Raw genomic sequence first — 10,105 nt, 5'->3', positions numbered from 1 at the left:
TATATATATATATTATTTAGCAGGACCTGGAACTTGCAAATTAGGCTAGGCTGGCTGGCCCCTGGGCCTCAGGGACCCTCCTTGTCTCCCCTCCCTCAGGGCTGGGATTAGAACACCACCACACCTGCTTTTTAAAAACATTTATTTATAGCTAGGTGTGATGGTTCACGCCTTTAATCCTAGCCCTTGGGAGGCAGAGGCAGGTGGATCTCTGTGAGTTCCAGGCTACCCTGGTTTACATAGCAAGTTCCAGGCCAGCTGGGGCTACAGGGAGACCCTGTCTCAAAAAGACCAAAAAAAAAAATTACTCGGGGGAGCAGCAGGGAAAAGGGTGTGTGTGGGTGGAAATAAGAGGATCACCTCAGGGAGTCAGTTCTCTCCTTCTACCATGTGGGGTGTCAGGGATGTCATGGGGCAGGCTTGGCAGCAAGTACCTTTACCTGCTGAGCCATCTCATCATCCCCTGCTTTTTTTTTTTCTTTTCTTTTGGTCTTTATTTTTGGAGACAGGGTCTCCCTGTAGCCCCAGTTGTCCTAGAACTCACTATGTAGACCAGGCTGGCCTTGAACTCACAGAAATTAGAGATCTGCCTGCCTCTGCCTCCTGAATGCTGGGATTAAAGGCCATCCCCTGCTTTTTTATGTGGGATTTGGGGATCGGACTCATGCCCTCATACTGGCTCTGCAAATACTCTACCACATGATCTACCACCCCAGCCTCTGTCTGTATCCACCTCATAAGCCATACTGTGTGTGAGTCTGGGTAGGTACCTCCTGTCCCTTCTGAGTTGGCCTGATCTAGTCTGGAAAGATCTCACCAGCCATCCTGATGTCTTTTTTTCTGCATTCACAGAGGTCCTGGGCCCACGTCAAGAAATGCAAAAACAACATGCATCCAAATCGGGGTTTGGTGTCTCAGCTCCTGGAGTGGGAGAAAATTATTCATGGAGATTACATCACAGACATTATGGACCCCGTTTACTGAATTTTGCCTCATCCCAGCTTGGGAGTTTTTGGGAGGTTGGAGGGCCAGAGTTTGTACTTGGGTTGGTTTGGAAAAAGAAAGCGTTTTCTGTCTGAAGTTTCATGTCAGCTTCGTATACTGGTGATTGTTATTTTTTTTACCTAATTTTTTGAGATAGGGTCTCACTATGTAGTCCTGGCTGGCCTGGAACTCACTATGTAGAGCAGGCTGACCTCAACTCACTGAGATTCACCTGCCTCTGCCTCCTGAGTGCTGGGATTAAAGGCCTGTGCCACTGAGCCTGGCCCTCATTTTTTATTTTTTCTGGGCTGGGGCTTGAACCTAGGGCCTCAACCACGCCAAGCAAGCTCTCTATTATGAAGCTATACCCACAGTCTATTATTTATTGAGTCAGGGTCTCATCTAGTCTAGGCTGTCCTCCCACCTTCTATGTAACTGAAGATGACTTTGAACTCCTGATCCTCCTGCCTCCACATCTCCAGTGCTTGGATTACAGGTGTGCACTGCTACTCTGGTTTACCTGGTGCTAGGGATGGAACTCAGGGCCTCCTGCATGCTAGGCAAGCACTCTGCCTGCTGAGACACATTCCTTGTCCTGCATTGTTTTTTTTTTTCCTAAGCCATACACCTTTTTATAAAAGATAGGTTCTTATTATGTAGCCCTGGTTAGTCTCAAACTCACCAATTTCCCGCTTCCATCTCCCGAGTGCTGTGATTACAGGTGTGACATCGTGACTGGCCTTCTTAGGCCTCTTGTTCATTCAGCAGAGCAGATGTGCTGTACTCTGCCCCTCAAGAGCTTACATACCTGGGGGCAACAGGGACCACCTAGATTGAGCTGTCTCTGACTGCTAGAGCAGCCATCACACACAATGGTGACCTGGACCTTTTAGAGGTTGTGTGTGTGTGTGTGTGTGTTTGTGTGTGTGTGTGTGCATGTGTTCGTGCATGTGTGAGTTTGTTTGTGGGTATAGGTATGTGCATGTGCATTCCCAAGGATGCTTTGTGTTGGTCCATGGGGAGGGTGTCACAATGTCCTTCCAAGGGCAGAAATCCTCTAGTCCTGAGATGTTAGGCCTAGCCTTGGCCCAGGCTCCAGAGCTCCCAGAAACTCCTGGAATAAGAGTCTTTGCCTTATGCACAGAGCCAGCCCTCTTATCATCACCTCTTAATCAGTGGATATAGATTCTCTTTCTCTGCCCTCAATTCATTACAAAGAAGATACACTCAGTTCTACCACCACCCACCTCTCCTACCACAAGCCTTTTTTTTTTGAGCCAGGGTCTTATGTATCCCAGGCTGGCCTCAAAGTTGCTATGTAGGTTAGGAGATGACCTTGAACTTCTAATCCTTCTGCCTCAATCTGAGTGCTGGGAATAGAGGCAGGCACCACTACACCCAGTTTATGCAGTGTTGGGGATCAAACCTAGGGCTTCCTGAATGGTAGGCACTATACCAACTGAGCCACATCCCCAAGCCCTAGAACTTCCCCAAGCCTTAATTCCCCGCCCCCAGCCAGCTCACATCTTTAATCCCAGCATTCCGAAGGCAGAGGCAGGCAGATCTCTGTGAATTTGAGGCCAGCCTGGTCTACATAGCAACTTCCAAGCCAGCTGGGGAGACCCTGTCTCAAAAAAAAAAATCACAAACCAAAAAAACCATGTTTTTTTTGTATTATAGTGGTGTGTGTATGTGTGTGTGTGTGTGTGTGTGTGTGTGTGTATGTATGTGTACACATGCAACAGCACTTGTGTGGAGGTCAGAGGACAACTTGCCGGAGACAGTTCTCTCCTACCATGTGGGTCCTGAGGATCGAACTCAGGTTTTCAGGCTTGGCAGCAAGCACCTTTACCTGCTGAGCCATCTCACAGGCCCCCATCTCACAGGCCCAGATTCACAAGTCTTAAAGGGAGTTGTCCAAATGCACTCCTTAGGCCAGGTAGCAATCACAGAATAACCTGGGGGTGCCTGTAAAGGAACTGGTGGGCAGTGTAGGATGTCCATCATTCATTCGCTGAGACTGGGATGGGAAGTGACCGCCATTCAGCTTCTTAGATCTTTCCACAGAGGGAAGTGGGGGTGGGGGTGGTGAGGGTGAGTGGATGTCCCCTGTTGAGGATGCCCTGAACTTCTGATCCTCCAGCCTGCACCTCCCCAAACACGGTGGAGAAACTAGTCTTGTGTTCTAGGAGAGGCAGCCTGGTGGCTATGTGAAGGACCGGAGTGGGGATGGATTGCGAATGGAGGGCTCGGAAGTGCTCGACGTGGTGACGCAATCCTTTAATTCCAGCACTCCGGTGTTAAGAGTTTGTGGCCAGCTTGTTATACATAGCGAGTTCCAGGCCAGCCAGGGCTACATAGTGAGACCCTGTCTCCAAAAAGTGTTGGAAGCACGTGGCGCTTTGTTTTGCGCGTGGTCCAAGGCTTTGCACCACAAGGGTAACATCACCAGTGGATCCTGGCCAGGGTGCACGTGTGCATTCTAGGCCGGTCCCCTCTACGGGTCCCCAAACCAGGAGACGCCCTGCAACCAGTGGCCCCGCCCAGTTCCCGCCCCGGGCTCTGATTGGTTATCCTAGGGGGCGGGGCCCGCTTGGCCTACGCCAGGCCTTTTCCCGTTGGCCGCGGCGGCAGCGCGAGCCCGGAAGCGGAGGGGGGCGGTGGCGGAGGCGCCTCCGGCCAGTCCGGGTTGCCGCTCCGTCCGCCCCACTCGCGAATCCCTGAGGCCCGTGGCGTGGCCAGAGCCATGCAACCTCCGTCCCTGGACCCGCTGAGCGACTGTCTGCGCAACTGGGAGGATCTGCAGCAGGACTTTCAAGGCATCCAGGTGAGCGTCCCTGCGGCTGCCCAATGGCCCCGAGCCTGGTCTCTCTGGCTCGGGGTCAGGGGTCGGGCAGTCCCAGCTCAGTCGAGGGGAGCTTGGAGGGGTCAGAATTCGGGGGTCCCCGAGTCCTCTTGCATGTCGGATGGCAGGATGGCAGTCCCTGTAGCCCGCACTTCCACTGCGTCCCTGGGCAGGATCCCACTGCACTAAGCCATCTCGACTTTCCTCAAAGGCCTTGAAGAGAGGCCAAGACTTCTCGTTTGCTCCTCCCTCTGCATCCCGACCCTACCCCGGACCCCGTCCTCTTCTTGGATAGCGGTCACCAAAGGCAGAGTGAGCCTGGCCCAGCTTTTGGGTCAGTCACCCTGCAAAGGTGCCTGGGGGCCAGCGTTATCTCCTCCCGCAGGGAGCAAGTTTAGCAAAACCCAGGCCTGGATCCAGGACCCAAGCCTTCTCAAACTGAGGGACAACGCCCACCAAGGGACAGGAGGGGGGCTTGACTAGCTGCAGGTGGCTCTAGTAGGGAGAGTGGGCGGGGCAGGACTCTACAGGGACATTCAGGGTTGGTAGGGATTAGAGTCTGTTTCAGGCCATTGGACCATTCTGTCCCCATGCCTGAGAAAAGAAAGCTGCTGGCCTCTTCTAAGTAGAGGGTTGTGGCTGCTCCCTGGGCTGAGGTGGCAGATGCTAGAGCCCAGGCAGGGTGTGGTGGCCCCCTCCTGGGCATAAGAAAACAAGACTCAGAAAGTGGAGCCTGGCCAGCTGGATACCATGTTAGACCTTTGCCTCTGCTGGACTTTGTCCAGCCCCCTAAATGTCTCCACTCCAGCCACTGGTCCTTACCCAGCCAGCTGGCACTAGACCTTTTCCCTGGAGGCCTTAGGCAGCCCCAAGTCTCACAGTCTGACTCGCCTCAACCCCTGCCTTGATTTCCCCACACTGCCCCATCTTTATGTTGCAGTTCGTGAGGTTCATCCACCAGGGCAAAGTGCTTAGGGAGGTTTTGGGCCAAAGGTACCTGCAGGAGGAGAGTAGAGGGGAGGGGACTGGCCTTAGGGCAGGAAACCTGTTGACCTTTAACCTGATAGGAAACCTCAGGACTGCCTGGGTAGATGGCATCATGGAGAATCCTAGATTGCTCAGTTGTAGGTCGGGAAGGTAGGAGGAACTGAGATGGCGTGGATCCAGGCAGCTTTTTTTGTTCTAGAAGGTAGACATGCAGAGAATCAAAGCAGAGCTGGGGACCCCTGGCCTGTTGTTACTGGGACCATGTATGGTGGAGGGTCTAAGCTTGCATGAAGACAGCTACCTAGTTCCTGGCTTGCCTCAGGGGCAGAACACCTTTGTTTGGGAGGTCCCTGGATACACACAGCAAGTTCTCCCTCCAGGGTAGCTGGTGCCTTGACCAGGAGGCTCTGGCTGGCAACTCTCCAACCAGCGCATGCCATCTCCCTTTCACCCAGGAAACACACCGGCTGTATCGCCTGAAACTAGAGGAGCTAACCAAACTGCAGAACAATTGCACCAGCTCCATCACAAGGCAGAAGAAGCGGCTCCAGGAGTTGGCCTTGGTGCTGAAAAAGTGAGGGGTGGGGGGGTGACCTCCAGCCGGGAGTGGGTACAGTAGTTGGCTTGGGACAGTGATAACTTGGGGTCACCCTGGCATGGCTCTTCCCATCTTCCATTCCCTTGAGCCTTGTTCATACCTCTGCCCTGAGGGTTCTTGTGGAACTTTGGCTCACCCACCTGCTTTGACCCCCCCTCACCCACCCACAGATGCAGATCCTCCCTTCCACCTGAGGTCTCAGAGGCTGCACAGGAGCTGGAGAATCAGATGAAAGAGCGCCAAGGCCACTTCTTTGATATGGAAGCCTATTTGCCCAAGAAAAATGGGTGAGTCCCTCCTGCTTTAGACCCAGTGATGTGAAGCCCTAGCCTCTCTCTTGGTCACTCAGTCAGTCAGGGTGCCCAGGATTAACAGATTTTGCTATGATGGGAGCTTTTGATGGGCTCTACAAGGTCAGACACAGCTTGGTCTGGGGTATGCCTAGGCCATCTTCAGAGATAAAGAATGGGCTAGTGAATGCCTGTGATCCCAACACTCTGGAGACCAAGGCAGGAGAGTTGAGAGTTCAAGATCACCTTGGCTATATAGTGAGTTCAAGATTAGCTTAGGTTACATAGTTTGAGGGTAGCTTTGGCTACATAATGAGACGCTGCCTCAAGAAATCAAACTGGGACTGGTGAGATGGCTCAGTAGCTAAGGGACCTTGTTACCAAATCTGATGACCTGAGTTTGATTCTCCCAGCCCACCATGGTGGAAGGAGATAACCAACTCCTGCAGGTTGTCCTCTGACCTCTACATGTATGTATGTATGTTTTGGCACCCATGTACCCCCTTCTATTAAAAAAAAAAAAAGATAGACATGGTAGTGCACACTTTAATCCCAGGACTCGGGAGGCAGAAGCAGGCAGATCTTTGTGAGATTGAGGCCAGCCTTTTCTACATAACATACATAGCAAGTTCTAGACCAGCTGGAACTACAGTGAGACCCTGTCTTAAAAAAATAAAAACAGGCCGGGCGTGGTGGCACACACCTTTAATCCCAGCACTTGGGAGGCAGAGGCAGGTGGATCTCTGTGATTTCAAGGCCAGCCTGGTCTACATAGTGAGTTCCAGGACAGCTGGGGCTACAGGGAGACCCTGTCTCAAAAAGACAAAAAATAAATAAATAAAAATAAAAATAAAAACAAACCATATAATCCAAGGGTATATGCTCAGGTAGATCGCCATGATCTACTTCCTACCGTAACAGAGACTGCTTCACACCATACACATGTATATACCCTTAAATACATGCATGTGCATGCCAAAAGAATTAGGTAGAACTTTCTGGAATTTACAATAGAGTTATTCCATGGAATGGAATAAAATAAAAATCCCACCAAGGGCTGGACTGGGGATGTAGTCAGTTGGTAGAGTACCTGGCTAGCATATTCAAAGCCCTGGGTTCCATCCCTAGCACTACATAAAATCTGGTATGGTGGTGCACACCTGTAATCTCAGCATTCAGAGTGGAAAGCAGGAAGATCAGAAGTTTATGGTTATCCTTGGCTACAGAGGGAGTTCCAGGCCAGCCTGGGCTACATGAGACATTGTCCAGAGACACATAGAGAGTTTGAGAGATTGAGGTGGGGGGGGCTGACTGTCAGATAGGCTGGGGCTGACGGTTAGGGTTGGTTCAGTAAGAGAGGAAGTGCTTCCTGGATATCAAAGGACCTTGGTAGAAGGAAAGGAGGTGGGCATTGGTCTTGATCTTCTAGTTGGCAGACAAGCTGAAGAGAGGGGATAGCCAAGACAGCATGACTCTTTGGGAGCTTGGAGAGAGGTCACCCAGAGTAGTGCCTGGAGACATTAGGGTGGGAGCAGGATTCAGGAACAGCAGAGGCAGCCAAGGGACTGGGCAGAGGCTGGTGGTAGAGAAGCCCAGTGCAGGGCTTGTAGGCTGATTTGAACAGCCACACTACTGGGGATGACACTATGAGGCCATGACCCTAACACTCCAGAGGCCAAGGCAGAAAGAATTCAAAGTCACCTTCCACTACACAGTGAATTCAGGTCTAGCCTAGGTTACATAGTTTGAGGACAGCTTGGGCTATGTGGCCTACTCGATCTCAGAAAAACCAAACCAAGGGCTAGGGATATAGCTCACTTGGTAGGTGCTCTGCCTAGTGTGGTTGAAGCTCTGGGTGCTGAGGATGGGTCTGTGTATGGCAATGAATTGGGAGGACACTCTGTCCTTCATTCATCTGGGGGCCCCACCTTGTAGCTCCTGGAACTGGAGTTGTTAGCCACCATGTAGGTGGCTTCGGTCCTAGGAACCAAACTTGGGTCCTCTACAAGAGCAGCTGGTGCTCTTAACTCTGAGCCATCTCTCTAGCCCCCCAAAGCCTGGGTTTTTAAGGGAGGCTATTGAGGGGGCAACATTGCCTGTTGTGTGAGCTTCTTGGAGTTGAGAAAGCAAGGAACCATGGGATATGAACAGATGATGACTACTCACCCAGATACAGAGTCCCCTTGAGTGACCCAAAGTGTGGGAATTGGTTCCTGTGGAGTAAGACAGCCAGGGCTCCCAAGGTACCAAGGTGGGGAGACTCCAAGCAAAACATCACATGTTCCCCCAGGGACAGGATTTGGGGGCAAGCAGGGAGCAAAGCAGGGCACTACATGCTGTTGGTGTATGACATCCCCAACATTAGGACTGTATGTCTAGACCATGGGGAAGGTAGCAGGCTTTCGGGGTTGGGGCAGCATGCTCAGGGCTGTGTTGGTTCCCTGTCACTCAGGGCTTCTTCTGCCCCTTAGGCTGTACCTGAGCCTGGTTCTGGGAAACGTCAACGTGACACTCTTAAGCAAACAGGCTAAGTATGTGGCTCTCTCTGTCAAGGACTGGATCTCACTGGGTTCCCCACCCACCTCTGCCCTGACTTTGGTTGGCTTGGTCTTGGGGTTTGGGGACTACTCCTCCACCACACTGGCCTCTGATCTCCAGATGGTGGTGAAGGAAGTCCCCTCCAAACCAGCCCCCATGTGTCCCAGCCCTGCCCACAAGCACGTACCCCCCCCACACCCCAGGTTTGCTTACAAAGATGAATATGAGAAGTTCAAACTCTACCTCACCATCATCCTCATCGTCATCTCCTTCACCTGCCGCTTCCTGTTCAACTCCAGGTGAGTGTTGGGACAGGGATAGGGACGAGAGAATGGGAGGTCCCACCCTGCACCCTTCCAGACTGTGGGACCAACCATTTGTGTCACCCTCTCCCCAGGGTGACAGACGCAGCCTTCAACTTCCTGCTGGTCTGGTATTACTGCACGCTGACCATCCGAGAAAGCATCCTTATCAATAATGGTTCTAGGTGTGCATGTGTGGCCAGATGGGGCGTGGTGCAAATAGGAAGTGGGGTGGCAGGAGGCAGGAACTTGGTTCCTCATCCCAGGAGTTTGCTGTGATACCCTCTTACAGAATCAAAGGCTGGTGGGTTTTCCATCACTATGTGTCCACCTTCCTGTCTGGAGTCATGCTGACCTGGTGAGTGACCAGGTGACCTTGACCTTGGCTGGCAGGGGGAATATGACAAGATGGGAGACTCAGGGTCCCCAGGCTCCTCCTCACACGTCCCTCTCTCTTTTTTCCCTAAATTTTTAGGCCTGATGGTCTCATGTACCAGAAGTTCAGGAACCAGTTTCTGTCTTTCTCCATGTATCAGAGTGAGTGTCTCTTGAGTCCCTGGCTTAGGGAGTGGACATGGGGAGATAGCTCAGGGCCCAGAGTGGGTCTAACACACCCACCTGCCCGGCCTCTCAGGTTTCGTACAGTTTCTGCAGTATTACTACCAGAGTGGTTGTTTGTACCGCCTGCGCGCCCTGGGCGAACGGCACACCATGGATCTCACCGTGGGTGAGCCAGCTCATCCCCCTGGGGCCACTGGGAAAAGGGGGATTCCCAAATGACGGTATCCTGTCACATCCATCCTGGTCACTGCTTCTGGCTTCTTCCTTCCCTGCAGAAGGCTTCCAGTCTTGGATGTGGCGGGGTCTCACTTTTCTGCTCCCTTTCCTCTTCTTCGGACAGGTAAGAGGTACCTGGATGTCCCTGTCCACCTCTTGGGTGTCCACTGGTGGCTCTGCCCTCTGGGGCTTGAGCAGCCACTATGTTTACTGAGCCAACTGTCCCTCTTTCAGTTCTGGCAGCTTTTTAATGCACTGACGTTGTTTAACCTGGCCCAGGACCCTGAGTGCAAAGAGTGGCAGGTGAGCTGGGGAGCCTGGAAGGATGCTGTCAAGGTCCTGTCTAGACTTGTCCTGAACGTTGGCTCTCCCCACCCTCTTGCAGGTGCTCATGTGTGGCTTCCCCTTCCTTCTCCTCTTCCTTGGCAATTTCTTCACCACCCTCCGGGTTGTGCACCAAAAGTTCCACAGCCAACAGCATGGGAATAAGAAGGATTAAGCTAGATGTACTGGCCGGCCCCAAAGGGTCCTCTGAAGACCTGTGTGCTGAGTTGGGTGGGAGGTTGGGCCACCCTTGTGTGAGGGGAGTGCCTCCTTCTGTACCCCCTGGGCTTTGTGGGCTCTGTGGGCCCTGAGGAAAGTCTGGGCCTGGAGCCCAGCCTACAGGATTTGGGCTCTGGGCCTCAATAAAGAGAGGCATGGAGGAGACTCCTGGTGGTTATGGTCTGGGGAAGGCAGGGCTCGGGATCCCCACATGGCACTGATTCTTGGCAGGGGAGGCTCT

At 52.6% G+C, this 10,105-nt stretch overlaps 2 protein-coding genes across 4 annotated transcripts in view; both read left to right on the top strand.

Moving 5' to 3' along the window:
• Styxl1 (serine/threonine/tyrosine interacting like 1) overlaps positions 1-1,081 on the top strand; it is a 246,517-nt gene extending 245,436 nt beyond the window's left edge. For all 3 annotated transcript variants that reach the window (XM_029563173.1, XM_017797962.2, XM_008832260.3), the window contains one exon: positions 853-1,081. In XM_029563173.1, coding sequence (XP_029419033.1) covers positions 853-984 — 132 coding nt within the window. In that variant the 3' untranslated portion in view covers positions 985-1,081. The remainder of the gene's footprint in view (positions 1-852) is intronic.
• A 2,532-nt stretch (positions 1,082-3,613) lies between these two features.
• Tmem120a (transmembrane protein 120A) lies at positions 3,614-10,029 on the top strand. The gene is made up of 12 exons (XM_008832259.1): positions 3,614-3,811; positions 5,272-5,390; positions 5,585-5,701; positions 8,176-8,235; positions 8,446-8,541; positions 8,640-8,729; positions 8,837-8,902; positions 9,020-9,081; positions 9,179-9,271; positions 9,381-9,445; positions 9,556-9,624; positions 9,707-10,029. The coding sequence occupies exons 1-12, from the start codon at positions 3,731-3,733 to the stop codon at positions 9,818-9,820; spliced, it is 1,032 nt and encodes a 343-aa protein (XP_008830481.1). The 5' UTR covers positions 3,614-3,730; the 3' UTR covers positions 9,821-10,029.
• Positions 10,030-10,105: the final 76 nt, after the last annotated feature.

Source organism: Nannospalax galili, unplaced genomic scaffold (assembly GCF_000622305.1).
Source record: "Nannospalax galili isolate Female #2095 unplaced genomic scaffold, S.galili_v1.0 scaffold675, whole genome shotgun sequence".
NCBI lineage: Eukaryota > Metazoa > Chordata > Mammalia > Rodentia > Spalacidae > Nannospalax > Nannospalax galili.
Note: the sequence above shows the minus strand (reverse complement) of the source record. Positions and strands in the feature narration are given on the sequence as shown.

Bases quoted from the DNA above. Each gene is read 5' to 3' on its own strand.
- Tmem120a (XM_008832259.1), top strand. From the start codon at position 3,731: ATGCAACCTCCGTCCCTGGACCCGCTGAGCGACTGTCTGCGCAACTGG. The intron at 8,730-8,836 runs GTGTGCATGTGT...ACCCTCTTACAG, and splicing joins CTTATCAATAATGGTTCTAG to AATCAAAGGCTGGTGGGTTT. The intron at 8,903-9,019 runs GTGAGTGACCAG...CTAAATTTTTAG, and splicing joins TCTGGAGTCATGCTGACCTG to GCCTGATGGTCTCATGTACC.